The 25,135-nt window shown below is 39.5% G+C and overlaps 1 protein-coding gene across 4 annotated transcripts in view; it reads right to left on the bottom strand.

Moving 5' to 3' along the window:
* Nucleotides 1-25,135, bottom strand: part of LOC128687911 (protein D2-like) — an 80,868-nt gene that overhangs the window by 1,804 nt on the left and 53,929 nt on the right. For all 4 annotated transcript variants that reach the window (XM_053775502.2, XM_053775504.2, XM_053775503.2 and 1 more), the window contains exon 5: nucleotides 5,800-5,880. In XM_053775502.2, the coding sequence (XP_053631477.2) occupies nucleotides 5,800-5,880 (81 nt within the window). The remainder of the gene's footprint in view (nucleotides 1-5,799; nucleotides 5,881-25,135) is intronic.

The raw sequence follows: 25,135 nt of genomic DNA, 5'->3' as shown, positions 1-25,135 counted from the left end.
CCTTACTTCATTTTCCCTCCTTGCTGACGGACCCACCTTCGACACAGGCTCCCTCTTCAAATTTTTGACAGCAATTGATTTATACACAAACTTTGATAATCCTTCCTTGAGCACTTCTCACAGCCCCTTATTTATCTTTAGATCCTGCATCAATTCCTACCCTGCAGTGCTGTATGACCCTTGTAGGTTTAGCACTTTTTTTTTTATTAATTAATGTATTAATTAAAATTTATGAATCTAGGGTGTTGGGGAGAGGGGTGGGATTAAATTATGGGGAATCAAGTACAAAACTAAAAGTTACATTTTGCTGATGATACTGTGCTTATGGGAGATTCTAAGGAAAAGTTGCAAAGGTTAGAAGACGAGCTTCTTGGGAGGGTGTGTAAAGGTAGAAAATTGAAAGTGAACATAGAAAAAGAGTAAGGTCATGAGGGTATCAAACTATTTAAATAGAGAAAAATTGGATATCACATAGGAGAGAGGGAGTATGGAAGAAGTGAATGTTTTCAGATACTTGGGAGTTGACGTGTCAGCGGATGGGTTTATGAAGGATGAGGTTAACCAAACCATAGAATTTAGGAAGGAACAAAGGTGAGTGGTGTGTTGAGGTATATGTGGAGACAAAAAACGTTATCTATGGGAGCAAAGAAGGGAATGTATGAAAGTATATTGGTACCAACACTCTTATATGGGTGTGAAGCTTGGGTTGTAAATACTGCAGCGAGGCGGCGGTTGGAGGCAGTGGAGATGTCCTGTCTAAGGGCAATGTGCGGTGTAAATATTATGCAGAGAATTTGGAGTGTAGAAATTAGGTGTGGAGTTAATAAAAGTATTAGTCAGGGCTGAAGATGGGTTGTTGAGGTGGTTTGGTCATTTAGAGAGAATGGATCAAAGTAGAATGACGGAGAGCATATAAATATGTACGGGAAGGAAAGCAGGGTAGGGGTCATTCTCAAAAAGGATGGAGGGAGAGGGTAAAGGAGGGGCGAGGGGCTTGGACTTCCAGCAAGCATGCGTGAGCGTGTTAGATAGGAGTTAATGGAGACGAATGGTTTTTGGGACTTGACGAGCTGTTAAGTGTGAGCAGGGTAACATTTAGTGAAGGGATTCAGGGAAACTGGTTATTTATATATAGCCAGACTTGAGTACTGGAAATGGGAAGTACAATGCCTGCACTTTAACCCCTTCAGGGTCCAACGCCAAAATCTGAAGTGGTGCTCCAGTGTCCAAGAAATTTTGAAAAAAAAAAAAAAAAAAAAAAAAAAAAAAAAAAAAAATTCTTACAGAATTAAAGAGTATATTTTTGTGAAGGTAATAAGACAAAAAAAAACATTTCTGATCAGTACCTACCGAGATACAGTGGTGGGAAGTTGACCCAAAATGACCGGGTGGCGGCAACATCATGACTTCCGCAAAATCCCATTTTTTTATTTTACGTTTTTTATACTTTTTTCTTTTCTTTTCTAATTTTTTTCTTTTTCTAATAACATTTGTGGCCTGTGAGACCAATATAATGTATATTGTGTAAGTGTACACTCATTGTATTCAACACAATAACTGCACTAATATGTTTTATCATTATATTGCTTACAAAACTTGTTTACAAGTTTATTGTAAACAAAATGATGAAAATATTATTGCGGTTGTGTTGAATACAACGGTACCATATAGTACCATATGGTACAATGGTGCCATAGGGTGCAATGGTACCATATGGTACAATGACACCATATGATACAATACCATATGGTACAATGGCACATGGTACAATGGTACCATATGATACAATTGTACCATATGGTACAATGGCACATGATACAATGGTACCATATGATACAATGATATATGGTACAATGGCACCATTTGGTACAATGGTACCATATGGTGCAATGGTACCTTATGGTACCATATGGTGTAATGGTACCATATGGTACCATGTGATGCAATGGTACCATATGGTACATTGTACCATACAGTACAATGATACCATATGGCGCATTGTACTATATGGTACTGTTGTATTCAACACAATAAACACACTAATATTTTCATTATTTTGTTTACAATAATTGTTTACAATAAAAATATACAAAAATGTTGCATATTAGTAATGTTCCATTATATATTTACAAGTGTACAGGAACTTGATGTGTTCCTTGAGGTGGATGACAAAGCGCTTTGTCTCGGAAACTGGGAAACTGCGGAGTAAGTAGCTAGCTTGCATCGCCACTCACTCAGTCTTGGCTGGTGTCTCATGCCACCAACACCTATTGACTATATGGTACACGGTATCATATGTTACAGGGTACCATATGGTACATTGTACTATATGGTATAGGGTACCATGCAGTACAGGATAACATATGATGTAGGGTAGGTACCATATGGCACAGGGTACCATATGGCACAGGGTACCATATGGCACAGGGTACCATACAGTACAGGACACCATATGGTACAGATACAGGGATAACTATGGAAATAAGTCACCCTGACTTTTTTGGGTTATCCTAGGATTTTATGTGTATGCTGCTATGTATGATAATCTATGTAACTGTATTTCTGTACACCTGAATAAACTTACTCAAGTGCATGTGGCATCATAAGTAAGTTTATTTAGTTATACACAAATAAAATTACATAGAATATCATACTTAGCAGCATATGTTTGGAGAACCTAGGATAACCCAAAAAAGTCAGACAGACTTATTTCCATTAGGGTCCCTGTACCCTGTACCATATGGTATAATGTACCATATGGTACAATGTACTATATGGTACAATGGTATCATATGGTACCATTGTACCATATACCATTGTATGACATGGCACCATTATACCATATGGTACCATTGTACCATATGGCACAATGGTACCATATGGTTCAAAACCATAGAATTCGTCTTCATCTCCACTTCCATCAGTCTTAGAACTAAGTTGTGAAGAGGAGTCAGAATTCACCCAGAGAGTGAGTGGGGAGTGAGAGCTTCCTTGCTGCCAGGCACAATGAACAAAGCTACTTTGGCGGTGTTCCCACAATGCCATGCGGGCGTCCAGATTTTTTCTATGGTGTGCACACTGACCACCCAGACCCATTCTCTCAGATGTAGGCCTACCAGCCTTCTTGCGCTAAATTTGACACCGCTAGGATTTTGGCACAGATCTACGGTTTGGACCCTGAACGTAAAACCGTAGATCTACGGGACGGACCCTGAAAGGGTTAAAGGAGGGGTTTGGGATACTGGCAGTTTGGAGGGATTTGTTATATACAGTGGACCCCGGGATTACGAAATTAATCCGTTCCAGAGAGTAATTTATCCCGAATCTGACTTATTCCGAATTAATTTTCCCCATAAGAAATAATGGAAATCCAATTAATCCATTTCAGACACCCAAAAGTATTAAAAAAATGTTTTCTACATGAAATATACATTTACCTACACAGAAAACAATGATACATGAAGAATAAAACAATAATATCACACTTGCCTTTATTGAAGACATGGTGATGTATGGAAGACGGGAGAGGATGGAGGAGTTTACAACCGTTTGGAAGGGAAATCCCACTACTTAAAGACTTCAGGTACCAAGTCCTTATCCTTGGTTACTTTCCTCCTTTGTTTTTTAATGCCACTAGGACCAGCCTGAGTGTCACTGGACCCCTGTCACTCAAAAGTTTTCCAGAGAGCTCTTTCTGGCATATGTTAGGAATTGTGTTGGGAGACAGGACAAGATAGTCCTTCAATATGACACTAATATCAGCTCTACAGCTTATTTATTTAGCAGAATTCATCTAACATGATATAATAAACAATATTAATAACAGAAACGTGACATATACTCTAGAATGAATAAAAGACGTCATTAGGTATGTCACGAGTTTTTGTGTTGTTGCTGGGTGTATAAGGGCCACTGAGACATAAGCTGTACATAGTGATGGTGGAGGTGACAGCAGCGGTAGACTAGAGACGGCAGTGTTCTCAGTTGCCCTATATAACTCCAACAACATTGGAGAAGTTAGGTTTGTGCTGTCCTTTTTCTATCGATTAATCGCTTAACTTACTTGCTACAATTAATGCTACACTTTATCGCTGGCTGGTGCTATAGCCTTTATAGACTCCTGCTGCTTTAGTATCATACATATTGCAGAATCACTGATAAAGGTACATTCTCCCCTCTCTCTCAGCCCTTTACCAAAGGGCTGGCTGGCACTAGAAGCTTTCTTTGGGCCCATGGTGGCTTATTTAGCAGTTACAAGCACTAAAAAGAATGGAATAATACAAAATGTACCGTATGAACACGTGGGATTGTCCTTACTGGGCAGCTCAGGCCCTGACATGAATGACTTATTCTGAGTTCAGCGACTTTCACAGAGCCAATATTTTGACGCAAAAATGTTACTTATTGCGATTATTACTTATTCCGGGGGTCCACTGTATCTTTATATATGCTTCTAAACTGTTGTATCTGGGCACCTCTGCAAAGACAGTGATTATGTATGAGTGAGGTGAAAGTGTTGAATGATGAAAGTATTTTCTTTTTGGGGATTTTTTCTTTTTGGGCCACCCTGCCCCGGTGGGAGATGGCCGACTTGTTGGAGGAAAAAAAAAAATCTATTCCCAGACATTTTGCGGTACTGTTATTTTTACTAGTGTCAGTACAGTACACTGTAGAAAATCCTTAAATAATGGGAGAGAAATTTAAAAAACTATCATTTGAGATAAGTTGAGTGCCAGTACAGTATTTCATTAAATACCATTACAAGTATAAATTATATTTCCTCCAAAGATTTAGCTCAAGAACAAAAACATTGGGCCCAAACACATAGTAACAAATTACCTTACACAACATGCTACATTAAACTAGAATAAGGGTCTATGCTATCAGAGGAAGGTATCCTCATATTGCATAACCCCCAGTCTCTTGCATGTCAATACTACACACAGTGTAGAGGGCAGCACAAGTTTCTAATGCAATTACATATTTGTGTGGAAGATTTGAAGCAAAACAGGTTGGGTATTCACAAGTTATCACAGACTAATATCCCAATTTCTTCAATAAAAATGACAACTAATTCAAACCTTCTAAGAAACATTTTCTATTGAGTAATACTCTCTTCTCTCAGAAACCAATATCCCAAAATATAGCAGCACATGAAGTCTGAACTGGCAAACTGGAACCAACAGTCCAAAATCAATCCAAAATTTTCTCTAAAATTTATCAGCATTTATGGTTTCAGTATGCAGTCAAGTACCAGTAATTAAACTTTTAATAAAACTTTAGGTACACAACATACTGTCAAGTTTTTTTTTTTAATGGTCTAAAAGAGAGATGTTAAGTGAACATATGTACAGTCAACATCTGAGAAAACAGACAGAGGGAAGTTGTCTCTGCTTTGGCAAACAATTCATTATATTTTAAACTTTCGATTAAGTGGATGTAATTTGCTTAAACAATGTAGTTTCATCTACTGCAAGGTTAAGCTTTAAACATAATTTTTTGGGTCAAATACTTCATTTAGGGATCATGTATTTTTCACCTGGAATCACAATTTCTTTATAATGTACTTAGTTTAAAAAAAAAAAAAAAAAAAAAAATCCAACAAAACAATCCATGAAATTAGGCTGACTACTGCAAATTTTGTTTATCCTCAAAACTTACTACACATTGTGCAACCTTAAGATAAAAGACTGCCACACATTATACATAAAATGAAAGCATGAAATACACATTTACAGAAAACTCCAATCCTATCTGCATATGCCCAGACTGACTGAATATTGCAAATGAAATTCTCACCTGAGGTGTTTGTTAGTCTTGGTTCATCACAGGTCAACTTGCTCTTTTGCTTATAAACCAAGTATACATACCGATGAAGTCCTAAAAAGAGAGAGAAAAAAAAAAGCATCAATAAAATTTTACACAAATCAAACTTTTATTAATTAATATTGCATAAATTACCACTAATTCCATTATTTTCTCATTAATCCAAAGCACCTTTGTTTCTAAAACTAAGACAATACAGATCATCCCTGTTTAACTTTTTATTTTAATCCACTACAACTTAGCATACCAACTGTAAAATATCCAACATGAGATGTTGGCCATGTCAAATCTCAGTACACTAGAGACAGGAGAAAATCTTTTCTACAGAGTCATAAACCTAAGTAGAAGTCTGCCCACCTAAGTCATCAAAGAAATAGAAGTGCTCAAAACTCCACGCATAACCAAAAACTGGGAAACTTTTCCTAAGCCGCAGGCTTCCTGTCTCCCACAGGGCTTCTAAGAGTGGTTATCACAGACATTAGAATGCCACAGTAATAAACATTTTTCATAATGCACTTTTAAAAAATGATTTTTGCACTGCCACAGAAGCATTTACCTTTAAGGGAATTTTCATGGATTCCTCTAACAGAATTCAGTATTATTATTCTTTCAGAATTCAGTATTCTATCTTTCAACACACCAGCCGTATCCCACCGAGGCAGGGTGGCCCAAAAGGAAAAACGAAAGTTTCTCCTTTTACATTTAGTAATATATACAGGAGAAGGGGTTACTAGCCCCTTGCTCCCGGCATTTTAGTTGCCTCTTACAACACGCATGGCTTACGGAGGAAGAATTCTGTTCCACATCCCCATGGAGATAAGAGGAAATAAACAAGAACAAGAACTAGAAAGAAAATAGCAGAAAACCCAGAGGGGTGTGTGCATATATATGCTCGTACATGTGTGTCTAGTGTGACCTAAGTGTAAGTAGAAGTAGCAAGACGGTATACCTGTAATCTTGCATATTTATGAGACAGACAAAAGACACCAGCAATCCTACCATCACGTAAAACAATTACAGGCTTTCGTTTCACACTCACTTGGCAGGACGGTAGTACCCCCCTGGATGGTTGCTGTCTACCAACCTACTACCTAAAGAATTCAGTATTATTAAACTAAAATATTATGTTAGACTATCCTGATCATGCATAAAGAATGACCTTTTCTAGTATAGTGCGAGTGGTGCAGTTTCAGCAAACAACCTTACCCCTACCTAGTTTTACACGAATTTAGTGAACACCAAAAAAGTACTATAAAATTTATATAGCATTACCATTCACATTTTGTCATCTTCCCCTACATTCTGACAACTTCTTGTATGTGCCTGAGCATAGAGTCTGCTAAGATAAAAAAAAATAAGCAATATCCATAGTGACCAACATCTTCAGCTCCTCTTTCAGCCATGGCCTGGAGAGTTTCACCTTTAAGTCATTCTTCATCTTGTGCTATACATTTTCTATTGGATTCAAATCAGATTAGCCAAGCACATTAATATTGCTATCACTGAGTAACTTGATAACTAATTTTGGATGGGTCACAGAATGCATAGTTGATTTTGAAAAAGAATTGCAGCTGCAAATAACAAACTGCATCTTCAGATGGCTTTCTAGTTCCTCAATATACTGCATCCCATTCATATTTCACTGAGGGGGTAAAAAAAAAACAGGCCAGGCCTGCCCTTCCCTCCCCACCACTGAAAGCATCCTACACCATATACTCAGTGTTTAACACTTCTTTGCATATGTTGGGTCACTACCTGTTGCTACCATGGGTGACAAACTCACCCTGGGGTACTACTGATGCACCTAGATTGGATTCATCATTAAACATCACTTTCCTCCACTGCTCTGGACCCTAATGCTTGTATTTATTCCAAAAGTTCAATCTCTTGATAATCACAGCCTTTGACAACAGGAGTTTCACAGTTGTGCACCACAAGGGAAGGTAGAGGTGTCTGCAACCTGTAGCATACGGTCCCCTCACACTTCTTTGAACAGATAAGGTTGCATTCTCTTAAGTCAACCTGGGATAGGTTTAGGAACAGGAACCACAATGGCAGGCAGGTCACGTGACCTCTGGAGGAAATAATAGCCGACTCAGATCATTCCGTTTGCCGTGCTATTTCCTTTGTGGAAATGCTCTCTTCCTTCAAGGCCAACACATGAGCCCTCTTTAGAAAGGTAACTCCTAGGAATAGTCACACTATAATAAAAAGAAGTACCAATGGGATGAGCAAAAACCAAAAATCCACCAATAAAAAAAAAAGTGACTGCTCAACACTACTGTAGAACTAAATGTACGAAGGATGTTACAGGCTGATGCCACACTTGGCATGTACATAACTACCAGATGCATAAAACAGGATGGTCTGCACCAGCAAAATATCTTGTTCCCTATTGATCCTTGATAAATCTTATCAAAAACAGTGTTGGCAATTCCAGTGGACCCCCGGTATTCAATGGCATCGGTATACGTTAAATTCGGTATTCGATACATTTTAAAGCAAAAATTTTGCCTCACCACTCGTTAAAAAACCTGCCACGCAATTCGTCCGGGACGTGTCCACGAGTGGCCTGAACTGCCCCATGCGTGCCAGTGTTTACAAGCCAGCCAGTGTGCTCGCATCTAAACATACATTCGGTATATTCCATATTATCACAGTGTTTTTGGTGCTTGTTTCTGCAAAATAAGTCACCATGGGCCCCAAGAAAGCTTCTAATGCCAACCCTTCAAGAAAAAGGGTGCAAATGACTATTGAAATGAAGAGATAATTGCAAAGTACGAAAGTGGAGTGCATGTGTCGGAGCTGGCCAGGTTGTATACAAAACCCCAGTCAACCATCGCTACTCTAGTGGCCAGGAAAACGGCAATCAAGGAAGCTGTTGTTGCAAAACGTGCATGTCTGTTTTCGAAACAGAGATCGCTAGTGTTAGAAGATGTTGAGAGACTTATTGGTGTGGATAAATGAAAAACAGATAGCAGGAGATAGCATCTCTCAAGTGATCATTTGTGAAAAGGCTAGGAAGTTGCATGAGGATTTAATTGAAAAAATGCCTGCAACTAGTGGTAATGCAAGTGAATTTAAGGCCAGCAAAGGTTGGTTTGAAAGATTTAAGAATCATAGTGGCATACATAGTGTGATTAGGCATGGTGAGGCTGCCAGTTCGGACCAAAAAGCAGCTGAAAAATATGTGAAGGAATTCAAGGATTACATAGACAGTGAAGAATTTAAACCTGAACAAGTGTTTAATTGCGACAAAACAGGCCTGTTTTGGAAGAAATTGCCAAGCAGGACCTACATTACTCAGGAGGAAAAGGCACTCCCAGGACATAAGCCTATGAAAGACAGGCTTACTCTTCTGATGTGTGCCAATGCTAGTGGTGATTGCAAAGTGAAGCCTTTATTGGTGTATCACTCAGAAACTCCCAAAGCATTCAGGCAAAAGAATGTCCTCAAGGCTAATTTGTGTGTGCTGTAGAGGGCAAACAGTAAGGCATGGGTCACTAGGGACTTTTTCTATGACTGGTTACACCATGAATTTGCCCCCAATGTGAAAAATTACCTAATTAAAAAGAAATTAGACCTTAAGTCCCTCCTGGTATTAGACAATGCCCCTGGTCATCCTACAGACTTGGCAGAGCGACTTTCTGGGGACACGAGCTTCATTAACCCTTTCAGGGTCAGTCCCGTAGATCTACGGCTTTACGTTCAGGGTCCAAACCGTAGATCTATGTCATGAGCTCAGCTCACTCTGATAAACTGCGAGTGGTGCATTTGGGCCTAGATTTGAGAGAATACATCTATGTGGTATGTGTGCACCACATAAAACAAATCCTGCAGCACACTGTGTATAATGAGAGAAAAAAAAAAACAAGATTTTCGATTAAAACAGCAACTTTGCAGTGTTTTTTCGTATGTTTTTTATAGTTGTATTTTCAATTTCTTGGTCTCATTTGATAGAATGGAAGACATATTACAGAAATAGAGAAGATTTTGATTGGTTTTAGCAATGGAAATGGCTTGAAACTGAGCTCAAAGTAGCGGAAATGTTCAATTTTTGCCGATGTTCAAGAGTAAACAAACGACCTCACACGTCTAATACACGCCAGCTGGTGGGTCTAATATACACTCACAAATGTGGTGATGATATTTATACAAGTATTACAATATTGCATAACAGTAAATCTTCTATTTTTTGGTATGAATAAAAATTCATTATGTGAATAAAAAATCAAAATGGGATTTATTTGTAAAGCCTCAAAACGTAACTAATGAACAGAAGAAATGTTAGTTTAGTGCCAGGAATGCCTACATTGTTTATTCTGGACGCTATTTTGAAATTGGAATACGTATTTTGAACTTTGTGTTGAATTGGCCAAATTACCAATTTCCGATCGCTATTTTGTAGTTGAAACAGTTGACTTGGCGATTTCTTGTGCTCAATCGATAGAATAGAAGTAATACTAGTGAAATAGCTAAGAATTTGGTCGACTGGAATGATGTAATTGGCCTAAAATGGGAGTCAAAGTCGGCAAAATCGCCGATTCGTAAATATCGCTGACACATCAAAATTCGTGAGAGCATAATTTTGTCAATTTTCCATCAAATTTCATACTTTTTGTTTTATTACCTTCACAAAAAGATTCTCTACCATTTCATAAGAAAAAATAAATTTTTTTTTTGGAAAATTCTTGGACACTGGGGCACCACTTCAGATTTTGGCCTTGGACCCTGAAGGGGTTAAGGTCAAGTTTTTGCCTGCTAATACCACTCCTCTCCTGCAGCCCATGGACCAGCAGGTCATTTCCAACTTCAAGAAATTGTACACAAAAGCTATGTTTCAAAAGTGCTTTGAAGTGACCACAGACATTCGACTGACAAAGTTTTTTGGAAGGATCACTTTAATATCCTCAATTGTGTAAACCTTACAGGTAAGGCTTGGGAGGGAGTGACTAAGAGGACCTTGAACTCTGCTTGGAAGAAACTGTGGCCAGAATGTGTAGACAAAAGGGATTTTGAAGGGTTTGAGGCTAACCCTGGGAATCCTATGCCAGTTGAGGAAACCACTGTGGCATTGGGGAAGTCCTTGGGGTTGGAGGTTAGTGGAGAGGATGTGGAAGAGTTGGTGGAGGAGAACAATGACGAACTAACCACTGATGAGCTGCTAGATCATCTTCAACAGCAAGAGGCCAGACCTGAGGAAACTGCTTCGGAGGAGGGGATAGAGAAATTGAGGAAGTTGCCTACTTCACAGATTAAAGAAATGTGTACAATGTGGACAAAGGTGAAAACCTTTATGGATGACAATCACCCTCACACAGCTATTGCAAGCCGTGCTGGTGACTATTACAAAGACAATGTTGTGAACCACTTTAGAAAAGTCATAAGGGAACGAGAGGTACAGGCCTCTATGGACAGATATATTGTGCAACAGAGGTCCAGTGACTCTCAAGCTGGTCCTAGTGGCATTAAAAGAAGAAGGGAAGTAACCCCAGAAAAGGACTTGCTACCTCAAGTTCTAATGGAAGGGGATTCCCCTTCTAAACACTAACACTATCCACACTCCCCTCCTCCCATCCCATCAATCATCACCAGATCTTCATTAAAGGTAAGTGTCATGTATTCTATTGTTAGTAGAGTACTACAAACTGTGCATGTCTTCTTCAGTTTGTGTACATTAAACTTAATATTTCATGTGGTAAAAATTTTTTTCATACTTTTGGGTGTCTTGCATGGATTAATTTGATTTCCATTATTTCTTATGGGGAAAATTAATTCGCCTTCCGATAATTTTGGCATACGATGAGCTCTCAGGAATGGATTAATATCGTATACTGGGGGTCCACTGTATTTAAATAATTTCTAAATGCATTGCCTAAACTGCTCACTGCCTGTTTCTTGCCAAGGTAGGATGAGAAAAAACACACTCACCATCACCCATTCTGCACAAACCCTCATCAACTCTTAATTATACTTCTCATATCTCCATACAGTCTTGTAATTTCTATGCTCCTAAATGATGTAATAATATAAATGCTTGACATTTTGCAAAGCACTTTAGAGGAACTAGTATCTTATTGTGTGGAAAAGACACTTATGTACAGTTCAGAACATTCATTAAAGGAAACATTTTGTCATGAGTGGCTTCTTCAGTCCTAATACAGAGTTAACTACAAAAAGAATATAGCATATAGTGGCAGAGTCAGTTGGAAGGTTGTGTAGGTAGTAGTACAATTGTGGAGAGAGGGGGCTGGGTTTGAGGAGGACCTGTCAACATCGTGTCATAGCAATCTCCAGACTGGGTAATATACGGTTGATCAGAAATTTGGATAGTGTGCATCTTCTGGACTTTTGATGGATAGTGTTACTGACAGCAATTAGAACAGCCTCTATACACTCTTGCCATCTTAAATCATCTTCCTTAATGACTATTCTAGCCTCACAGAATTTCACGAGGGGTCCAACGTCGTCCGTGTTAACACACGCATTTCTATGGTCCTCATGGTTGCAAGCATTCTTGCATTCCCTGATACTAATATCCAGAGATTTGGGTGTCCCCTCCCTCCACATACACCGTGTCACCCCTCACATGGTATAACAACATAAGAATGGAGGAACACTGCAGAAGGCCTACTGGCCCACACAAGGCAGGTCCTTATCAAACCAAAGCTACCCAAGAATTAACTCCTGTACCCAATGACACCAGTCAATCCCAGCCCCTCCCACTCATGTATTTGTCCAATCTCTTTTTAAAGCTACCCAAGGTCCTAGCCTCTATTACCCTACTGGGAAGATTGCTCCACGTATCCACAACTCTGTTAGAGAACCAGTACTTACCTATGTCCTTTCTAAATCTAAATTTATCCAACTTAAATCCATTATTTCTGGTTCTTACCTGGTTCGACACCCTCAGTACTTTATTAATATCTCCTTTGTTTATGCCCCACCCTCACACTTCAATGATATCTCCCCTCATTCTAAGTCTCTCCAGAGAGTGCTATTTTTTTTTAGCTTTAGAATATTTACTTTATTTTTTACTTAATTCTAACTATAGATTCACTACAAATCTTATGATTACAAGCATTGATCCTGATACCAACCTCTTATTTAATGACTTAAATGATTCAAACAGTTACTGTAATTACTACACAGCAGAACAATCAAAGGCACTTCTCAGAGATAACAACAACATAACTATCTTTAACTACAATATCAGATCTTTAAGCAAGCATTATGATGACCTCCTAGCATTACTAAATTCCTTGCATCCCAATATGTCCATCATTTCACTAACTGAAACCTGGCTAAAGCCTGATACTGCAGATGTCTATGCCATTCCTGGTTACACAGCCATACACAACTGTAGGCCAGACCAACAAGGGGGTGGCACTGCTATATACTACTCAGACCCACTAGAATGTACCACTAATACTAGCACAAGGGATGAACATGGGGAATATATAATAGCTAAATTCAAATCCAAATACCTACAAAAACCTCTCACAGTGATAAACATCTACACAGTTCCACAATCAAACATTAGCCAATTTAGTCAAAACCTAGGAAGTATGATAACTGATGCACGCATGAACAAAGATCACTTACTACTCTCAGGTGACTTCAATATAAATCTCCTGCAAGACCAGGACCCACACGTTTCTGAATTCACAAACACAATGAGTAACTGCATGTTGCTACCAACAGTAACAAAACCTACAAGAGTTACAGAGACTAGTGTTTCCCTACTTGACCACATCTGGACCAACACCATATCCCCTTTAAAATCAGGCATAATTACAGATAATACCACAGACCACTACCCTACTTTCCTCATAACAACTCTTGGTAAAATACCCCAAGACACTACTAAAGTCACCTTCAGACTTCACAATGAGGCAGCCATTAATAATTTCACAACAGCAGTAACAAACATTGACTGGCACACTGAGCTAGAAATCTATACAGATATTGACGAATGTTTTAATAATTTTCTAAAAAAGACCCAATACCTTTATAACAAGCACTGCCCTAAAAAAACTAAACAGATGACAGCTAAGAGACTGAACAGTCCTTGGCTAACACCCAGCATTCTCAAATCCATAAATACAAAACACCGATATGAAAAACAGTACAGAATGGGTCACATAACCAGAGACCAAACAAAACGTTACTCGTCAATCCTAACCAGCCTGATAAGAAGGGCAAAAAAATTGTATTATGAGAACAGATTATCCAACTTACGAAGTGATATAAAAAAGACCTGGAAGACCCTATCAGAAATTCTGAGAACAAAAAAGATATCACGACATAGCGAAATAAAATTAGCAAAATCAGATGAACCCCAACTCCCACCAACAGAAACAGCAAACAGACTCAATGATTTCTTCTCCACTATAGGTCAAAACCTTGCCAATAAAATCCCAAGCTCAGATACCTCACCAAATGACTACCTCACTGGCAACTACCCGAACACACTGTTCCTAGCTCCGACTAACCCATACGAAGTCTCCCTTATTATCAACGCACTGAAAAACAAGGCAGGAGATTTAAATACCTTACCACCCTTTATATACAAAAAAGCGTCACAAGTACTATCACCAATCATTGCAACACTCTTTAACAAATCCATTGAATCCTCCACCTTCCCTACAGTTCTCAAAATAGCAAGGGTCACCCCAATCCATAAAGGAGGAGACCAAACAGAGTTGAATAACTATAGGCCAATATCCAATTTACACCCTCTCTCAAAAATCTTCGAAAAATTAATTCCTAAACGAATCTACTCCTACCTCATCTCCCAAAACATTCTCAACCCCTGCCAATTTGGATTCAGGCCTAATAAAAATACTAATGATGCTATTATACACATGCTAGAACATATATACACTGCAATAGAGAAAAAAGAAGTCCCACTGGGGATCTTCATTGACTTACGTAAAGCTTTTGATACAGTTGACCATGACTTGCTCCACGTAAAATTGTCACACTATGGTATAAGAGGGCACTCCCTCAACTACCTCAAGTCTTACCTCAGCAAAAGAAGCCAACATGTGTACGCAAATGGGGCAAGCTCTTCCGCACAACCAATTACAGTTGGTGTCCCACAGGGAAGTGTCCTTGGCCCTCTTCTCTTTCTCCTATACATAAATGACCTACCAAATGCTTCGCAATTACTCAAACCCACACTTTTTGCAGATGACACTACATACGTCTTCTCTCACCCGAGCCCAGTCACGCTAGCCAATACTGTAAACACCGAATTACAGAAAATATCTACCTGGATGAGGACAAACAAACTTACACTAAACATTGACAAAACCTACTTCATTCAGTTTGGTAACAGAGCTACAGATGTACCTCTTAACATAAACGGATCACCTATCACAAAGCTAACAGAGGGAAAATTCCTAGGAATCCACCTCGATAATAGACTCAAATTTCATACACATATACAACAAATTTCTAAGAAAATTTCCCAGACTGTAGGCATACTATCGAAGATACGGTACTATGTTCCACAGTCAGCCCTCCTGGCCCTTTATCACTCTCTTATTTACCCCTATCTCACCTATGGAATTTGTGCATGGGGCTCAACAACAATTAACCATCTCAGACCACTAATTACCCAACAAAAGGCTGCAGTTAGAATAACAAATTCTCACTACAGGCAACACACTCCACCAATATTCAAAACACTCAACCTACTCACCATACAAAACATCCATACTTATTATTGCACCTATTACATACATAGAACACTTAACTCTGATATTAACCCTCCCCTCAAACATCTCCTTGCCAACCTCAACAGAACACATGACCATAACACAAGGCACAGATCACTCTTTGATGTTCCTCGTGTCCATCTCACGCCATGCAAAAACTCAATGCACATAAAAGGCCCTAAAATCTGGAATTCATTACCTGTAAATATAAAAGAAACACTACCTGTTTATAAATTCAAGTCTCTTCTCAAAGATCACTTACTCACTCAAAACCAAATAAATACTGAATAACTGAACCTTATAAATTGTATATCCTATATGTTACTCACAATTATATCACAAATGTTAAACCTAGGACCCAATCTAACTTTATTATTATTTTTAAATACACTACCTAACAGAATACTCCATTCGACTGAATGTACAGCAATGCAAGCAACCATATGACCTGTCTTTGTAATACTCATTTGTGCTTTATAGTTATCTGTTTACAATAATGTTTTATCACTGATTTCATCATTGCTTAGTTAATCTTAAGTTAATTTTAAGCCAGCCCGTAATGCTATGCATATAAGTGGCTTTGGCATGCTGCTCTTACCTGTATTTTTTGTACCTCTGTTTGTATGCTTAAATTACTAAATAAATAAAAATAAAAATAAAAAGAGTGGAGATTTAAGGCTTTAAGTCTATCTTCATACAGGAGATTCCTTACAGTTAATCATTTTAGTCATCCTTCTCTGTATGTTCTCCAATGAATCTATATCCATCCTGTAGTAAGGAGACCAAAACTGAGCAGCATAATCCAAATGAGGCCTCACTAGTGAGGTATAGAGCTATAAAATAACATTTGGACTTCTGTTACTAATACTTCTTGAGATAAATCCAAGTAATCTGTTAGCCTTGTTGTGCACACTAAGGCACTGCTGTCTTGGCTTTAGATTTCTGCTTACCATAACTCCCAAGTCTTTTTCACATTCTGTATGATCAAGCTCTACTTCACCTAGTTTATAGCTTCAAGGATCATTTTCATTACCAAGGACAAGTACCTTACACTTATCCACATTGAACTTCATCTGCCATTTTTCAGACCAAGACATTAATTTGTCCAAATCCTCCTGGAGTTCATTGCTATCCTCCTCAGAATGAATCATACGGCCTATCTTTGTATCATCAGCAAATTTGCTCATGTCACTCATAATCCCTTCAAGGGGGCCTAAAACTGATCCTTGTGGAATGCCACTAGTGACTAATCCCCATTCAGATTTGACCCCATTAATTGAAACTCTCTGCTTTCTATTGGTAAGCTATGCCTCTATCCATGCTAGAGCTTCACCTCCTATACCATGAGCTGCTACTTTTCTTAAGAGTCTCTTGTGAGATACTCTATCGAAGGCTTTACTAAAATCCAAATAAACAATATCATATTCTTTATCACTGTCCACTGCCTCGGATGTTCTATTGAAGAACGTTAATAAATTTGTCAGGCAGGAACCTCTCGTGAACCCATGCTGAGATTCATTTATCAAGTTATGCTCTTCAAGGTGACTTCTAATAATGTCAGCTATAACTGATTCTAGTAACTTGCCCACTATAGACGTCAGGCTTATTGGACGGTAATTTGAAGGAACGGACCTATCCCCTGATTTGAACATGGGAACCACAATAGCCAGCTTCCACAACTCTGGCAGAACACCAGTAAGGATGGATGCATTAAACACACTTGTTAATGGCTGACTAAGTTCCATCTTGCATTCCTTAAGTACCTTGGAAAGTAACTCGTCGGGCCCTGGGGACTTATTTTGCTTCAGTTTGTCTACCTGTTTGATAACCATGTCCCTGTGACAGTAATATTAGTCAATTTTAATTTGTCAGGAACTGAATAGTTGCTAATTTTTGGAATCTCATTTATGTCTTCCTGTGTAAAAACTGACGAAAAATAGTCATTAACCCCATCAGGGTCCAAGGCCAAAATCTGAAGTGGTGCTCCAGTGTCCAAGAAATTTAAAAAAAAAAATAATTTTTTCTTACAGAATTAAAGAGCATATTTTTGTGAAGGTAATAAGACAAAAAAAAAATTCTGATCAGTACTTACCAAGATACAGTGCCAAGAAGTTTGTCAAAAATGATGTGGTGGCGGCAACATCGACGAATTCCACATACGCGCATTACATTATTTAGTGGTTTTTATAGTTTTTTTTTTTTTCCAATTTTTTTATTTTCCTACTAACATTTGGGGCCTGAGAGACCAATACTGTATATAATGTATATATATAAACTCACTGTATTGAACACAATAACCGCACTAAAGTTATTATCATATTGTTTACCACTGTTGTTTATTACAATAAACATGCACAAATCTTGTATAATACTAATGTTCTATCATATATTTACATATTTACAATCACTAGACATGGTTTTAGAACTGCTGGAGCTTGTGGAACTCCTTGAAACAAGGCACCATGCACAGAGGCACCTTACATTCCTCACACATAAACCGAGTGTCTTTGCGTCTTTGTTGCTGTCGTTTTGTTTGTGCCCAGACGATGCATCTCTTCTGAGCAAATTTCTTCCGAGTTGAAGGAAGCTGTATTATGAAATGATCACCTTCCCTCCTCAAACGCTTGGGTATATCCTGAGTAATTCGAGGACCTTGTTGTATAGCAGGTGTTCTTACCTGGTACTTCATTATGAGTTGTCTGACAACAGACAAACAAAATTCACCATATGGTGGTCTGTTGCCAGTCTTTATTTGGTACATATTATATGCATTGAGCATTGAAATGTCCATGAGATGGAAGAAAAGTTTCATGTACCACTTGTAACTCTTACGAACACAGTCAACAAAACCAATCTGCATGTCACATTTGTCAACCAAGCGCATGTTTTGTTTATAATCAATCACTGTCACTGGTTTTCGAATACGTTCATTAGTCACTCGATCAACTTTGCCACTGTCTTGCATTTCATTACGATGAATGGTTGTCAACAATGTGACATCTCGTTTGTCATGCCACCTTAATGCCATGTCATTGGCAGTAAACACCTGCACATCATCACCACGAGCACCTGCGTTGAGCCTGGGCATATGTTTACAATTAGAACGCACTGTGCCACACACATCTGTCTTGTTCACTCACGTGAAATCACTGAGTAATGGGCTTGTGTACCAGTTATCAGTATATAATGTATGCCCCTTACCAAGATAAGGTGCCATCGTGTTTCTCACTACGTCACCTGAGATACCCAATAACATCTTGGTATCTTTCAATGTTTTACTTCCCGTGTATACAACAATATCCAACACCAGGCCACTGTCACAGTCACAGAGTACAAACAGTTTTATACCAAAGCGTTTCCTCTTGCTCGGTATATTCTGCTTGAATGACAGTCTACCTTTGAACAAAATCAAAGACTCGTCAATTACAACATTCTTGAATGGATAAAAGTATATGCTGAACTTTTGTTTGAGATACATGAAAACATTTCTAATCTTATATAACCTGTCACTTCTGTCAGGCCTGGTTTTGTTAGAGAAGTGCAACATACGTAAGAGTAAGATAAACCTGTTCACTGGGATGATTTCACTGAAGACCGGGGTAGAAATTAGCCGGTCTGTGGACCAGTATGCTTTTATATTATGCTTATAGACATGAGGCATAAGCATTATTGTTGCAAAAAGCAAATACATTTCTGCAACAGTCATCTCTTTCCACCTGTGTAGTCTTGACTGTGGTGATATGATCTTATTTGCCATGGTGTACTCAAAATACTTATTACTTTCCCTGACAATAGTTTCCATCAATGGCTGGTCAAAGAATAATTCAAAGAATTCCAGTTCATTGGCCGTGGTTCCAAGGGTACAAGTAGGTAGAATTCCGCTTTGAGAGTCATCAAAGTGGTGAGGCTTGGGAACAAAATTGGGATTTTGCTGCCAATCCCACATACGGTTTGCTGGTGGATACTGGACATCATAGGCTGGTTGTGCGGGTGGTTGTGGTTGGCTGGTGGCTGACGCTCTGCTTTGTCCTTGAACTGACGAGTCAGCAGCATGGGTCCCAGCCTGGGCTGGCGAGTCACGCATGGCGGTGCCACTACCATCACCACTACCACCATCCACTGATGCCTGTTGTCTATCCATGCCAAGTGTAGCCACATCATCCTCATTATCACTACCTAAAGCTGGTGTAGGGCCACGGGATGTACTCTGTCCCCTGGGCACAGCATAGGGTACACTACCCAAGCGCATGCAGCGGCGAACATACCGACACTTGATTGGTGAATATGATTCCTCACTATCACTACTCGAATGATCGTCGAGCGCAATAAAATCACAATCCATGTCACTATCATCATTACTGAAGTCAGAGGCCTGGCCACGCAAAAATATTAGTTTTCTCTTGCGTTGAGGCACAACCGACCATGAGTCACAAGTGCCCACACCAGAGGTAGAAGGTTGAGGATCGTCAGGGTTTTTTGCACTATTATCGATATCCTGGTCATTCCTTTCAGTCACTAACTGATCAAAGCCGTAGAATTCGTCTTCATTTCCACTTCCATCAGTGTCAGAACTATCAGATAGGAAGAGGAGAGTCCCAATTTTCCGGGGAGTGAGAGCTGACTTGCGACGAGGCATGGTGAACAAGGGTACCTGAGCCGGCGTTCCCACAATGCTATGCGGGCGCCTAGATTTTTTGTTTATGGCGCACACCCACCACGCAGACCCATTCTCTCACATGTAGGCTTACGAGCGCTTTTGCGCTAAATTTGACGGCGCTAGAATTTTGGCGTAGATCTACGGTTTGGACACTCAACGTGAAGCCGTAGATCTACGGGACGGACCCTGAAAGGGTTAAACATGGAACACATTTTCAGTTCGTTATCAGTCAGCTGTCCATTCCCAATTTTCAGAGGTCCTACTTTTTCCTTCACCTTCGTCCTATACACTTGAAAGAACCCCTTCAGATTGGTCTTTGATTCATTAGCAACTAATTTCATAGTCACGTTTAACCTTTCTAATCCCCTTTTTTACTTCTCTTTTAAGCTGAACAAATTGGTCAGTAAGGTTAACCTCTCCTCTTCTGATACACCTATAAATTCCCCTTTTCTCCCCTATTAGATGCTTTAGCCTCCTGTTAACCCATTTGGGATTGTTATTATTAGACCTAATTTCTCTCTGGGGAATGTATATACTCTGAGCAAATATGTATATTCAGTGGTTCCCCGCTTTTCGTAGTTCCCGGCAATCGTAAAATTCGTCAATCATAGGGGTATTTTCGTATAAACATGGACTCGCTTTTCATAGGTTGACTCGCGAGTCGTAGTTCGTCCAGGACGCGTACCCACTGCGTGAGCCGGGGCGGCAGCCAGTCTGGCATTGTTTACCAGTGAGCGAAGGTCCCCTCACGTGCTCCAGCGAAATATTTCATAATATTCCATTTATTTTAGTGCTTGCAAGTACTAAATAAGCTACCATGGCTCCAAAGAAAGCTCCTAGTGCCAAGCCTGTGGTAAAGAAGGTGAGAAATACGATTGAATTTAAGAAAACCATCATTGAACAATATGAAAATGGTACAAGTGTGGCCGAACTGTCCAGGATGTATAAGAAACCCTACACAACCTTATGTTCCATAGTGGCCAAGAAAAATGAAATAAAGGATGCTGTTGTTGCAAAGGGAGTAACTATGCTGACAAAAATGAGATCACCAGTACTGGAAGAGGTTGAGAAGTTATTATTGGTGTGGATAAATGAGAAACAATTAGCAGGAGATACTTTTATGACTTCGATTATTTGTGAAAAGGCTAGGCAGTTGCATGAAGATTTGGTAAAGAAATTGCCTGCAAATAGTGGTGAAGTGAATTTAAGGCCAGCAAAGGCTGGTTTGAGAGATTTAAGAACCATACTGGCATACACAGTGTGGTAAGGCATGGTGAGGCTGCCAGTTCAGACCACAAGGCGGCTGAAAAATATGTGCATGAATTCCAGGAGTACATAGAGGCTGAAGGACTGAAACCTGAACAAGTGTTCAATTGCGACGAAACAGGCCTCTTTTGGAAGAAAATGCCAAAGAGGACCTTCATTACACAAGAGGATAAGGCAATGCCAGGACACAAGCCTATGAAAGACAGGCTGACGCTAATGTTCTGTGCTAATGCTAGTGGGGATTTCAAAGTGAAGCCATTACTAGTGTACCATTCTGAAAATCCCAGTGTGTTCAGGAAAAACAATGTTATGAAGAGTAAATTGTGTGTTTTGGAAATCTAATAGTAAGGCATGGGTCACGAGGTAAATTTTCGTCGAGTGGTTCAATGAAGTGTTTGGCCCTAGTGTGAAGGAGTATCTCCTGGAAAAGAAATTGGATCTCAAGTGCATGCTAGTAATGGACAATGCACCTGCTCATCCTCCAAACTTGGATGACCTAATTTTCGAGGAGTTTGGGTTCATCACAGTAAAGTTCTTGCCCCCGAATACCACTCCTCTCCTCCAACCCATGGACCAGCAGGTTACTGCAAACTTTAAAAACCTCTACACAAAAGCAATGTTTCACAGGTGCTTGACTGTGACCACAGACACTCACTTGACCCTAAGGGAATTTTGGAGAGAACACTTCAGCATCCTCCACTGCATAACCCTTATAGGTATGGCTTGGGAGGGAGTGACTACCAGGACTTTGAACTCTGCCTGGAGAAAATTGTGGCCAGATTGTGTGGATAAGAGGGATTTTGAAGGATTTAGGACTGACCCTAATGAGCCTATGTCTGTTGTAAAATCAATTGTGCCACTGGGGAGTTCCATGGGGTTGGATGTGAGTCTGGAGGATGTGGAAGAATTGGTGGAAGACCACAATGAAGAGCTCACCACTGAGGAGCTGCAAGAGCTTCAGCAGGAAGAGCAACACATTGCAGCTCAGAATCTTGCTGCAGAGGAGAAGGAAGAGATGGAAGAAGGTGCCTTCTTCAGAAATTAAAGAGATTTTTACTATGTGGGGCAAGATGGAAAGCTTTATGGAGAAACATCACCCTAAGAAGGTTGTGCAAGCCAGGTTGGCAACATGTACAGTGACAGTCTTGGGCCATTTTAGAGAAGTGTTAAAGAGACGCCAGAAACAGAGCTCTCTCCACAGTTATTTTGCGAGACAGGACTCCAGTGACTCTCAAGGTGGTCCTAGTGGCATTAAGAAACAGAGAAGAGAAGCAACCCCAGAAAAGCAAATGGTACCTGAGGTGTTGATGGAAGGGGATTCCCCTTCCAAACTATAAACAATCCACTCTCTCTCCTCCAGTCTCTCATACACTAAGAAGAATCTCCAATAAAGGCAAGTGTTATGCTGTTAATGTTTCATTCATCATTTCCCATTGTATTGTTTATGTACTACATGTATATTTCATGTTAAAAAATTTTTTGTTTTAATACTTCTGGGTGTCAGGAACGGATTAATTGTATTTACATTATTTCTTATGGGAAAATTGATTCGTAAATCGTAAATTTTGTTTATAGTAACGGCTCCAGGAATGGATTAATTACGAAAAACGAGGGACCACTGTACTCTGTATATAGTGTGTACTCGTGCACCTGTGCCAGAAATATTCCGTGATTCATGTACATTATATGCACATACATCACACTTTCAGGTCACTAAACTTCCCCCTACACTTCATACGTGATTACAGGAAACGTGTGACACGCATCCTCCACAAGACGAACACCAATCCAGTTGTTTTACCAGTCGGTGACACAGCAACTAAAGTTTCTAAAATTCTTGACAGAAAACTTGCTAAAATATCCACCAGCTCAACTACTATTAGAAACTTGGTGCAAAAGACCAAGAATGATTGACACAGGTGCAGGAGTACATATGACACACACACACACACACACACACACACACACACACACACACACACACACACACACACACACACACACACACACACACACACACACACACACTAAATAAATATGCCTAGAATATGCCTAGAATATTGCCCCTCATCTTTTGAGTGCAAACCACCCAAAAAAAATACGAAAAATTCTGAAAATAAAAAAAAAAGTACTCAGGAAATCACCATTGCCATTTTATTATTGTTGGGCTAAAGGATTACAACAGCCCTGAACTGTTCTGAGTCAGTCTCACTGCTTTGTAAGTATGTACTATTTAGTTTGGGCAATAATTTTATTTAGATAAAAAGTCTGAAATATTTTCCTCACATTTTCAATAATAGAAATCAGGAAAAGGAGGTAAGGAGGAGCATATGTAAATATTACTGACAGCATCAGCAGCCAAGCCTCACCATTGAAACTGTTTAATCATCAGTAAATACAAGTTTAAATATCCACATTAATGCAGAATATATGTACAGTAGGTACTGTACTGACATTATGCTGTATCCAGTGTCCTCTCATTTTAACCCTGATTATGTAAATGGAGGGAAGCAAGAGAATATATAAATATAAGCTGAGTCCCCCTTTACATAATTGTGTTCAGAACCTTTGACTGCTGAGGTGATAAATAATTTGTACATAAACATTATGTCCAGTAACCTCATATTTTAGTTCTGATGATGCTTTGGATATGAAAACACTACACATGTTGATTGTTATGCAGGAAATGTCTAATTTACCCTCTTCTGTTTGTTAGACTTGTGACTTCGTGGTGATAAAATAATTTGTATATAAACATGTTTCCTCATACAACATGAAAACAGTGCATGTGTTGATTGCTGATTCAGATTTATTCTAATTTGTGAGGCCTGAAAATATGCCTGGAGTTATGCTAAAATCTGATTGCTTGAGAGTATACAACCATTTTAAGGCTTAGGTTGTTATATGGCTGTTAATATGTGGTGTACAGTATATACTGTGTGTGTGTACACACACACACACACACACACACACACACACACACACACACATGCGCGAGCGCACACGCACACACACACACACATACAACAGGCCTAGTGTCTAATCGACATGTGCCTACGACCAAATGGTAACTAACACACACACACACACACACACACACACACACACACACACACACACACACACACACACAGCACGTCAAGAAGTTAGAGAAAGTACAAAGGTTTGCAACAAGGCTAGTCCCAGAGCTCAAGGGAATGTCGTACGAGGAAAGGTTAAGGGAAATCGGACTGACGACACTGGAGGACAGAAGGGTCAGGGGAGACATGATAACGACATACAAGATACTGCGGGGAATAGACAAGGTGGACAGAGATAGGATGTTCCAGAGAGGGGACACAGGGACAAGGGGTCACAACTGGAAGCTGAAGACTCAGATGAGTCACAGGGACGTTAGGAAGTATTTCTTCAGACAGAGTTGTCAGCAAGTGGAATAGCCTAGCAAGTGAAGTAGTGGAGGCAGGAACCATACATAGTTTTAAGAAGAGGTATGACAAAGCTCAGGAAGCAGAGAGAGAGGATCCAGTAGCGATCAGTGAAGAGGCGGGGCCAGGAGCTGAGTCTCGACCCCTGCAACCACAATTAGGTGAGTACAATTAGGCGAGTACAGACACACACACACACACACACACACACACACACACACACACACACACACACA

Source organism: Cherax quadricarinatus, chromosome 10, assembly GCF_038502225.1.
Source record: "Cherax quadricarinatus isolate ZL_2023a chromosome 10, ASM3850222v1, whole genome shotgun sequence".
Taxonomy (NCBI): domain Eukaryota; kingdom Metazoa; phylum Arthropoda; class Malacostraca; order Decapoda; family Parastacidae; genus Cherax; species Cherax quadricarinatus.
This window is presented reverse-complemented; position numbering and strand designations above follow the sequence as displayed.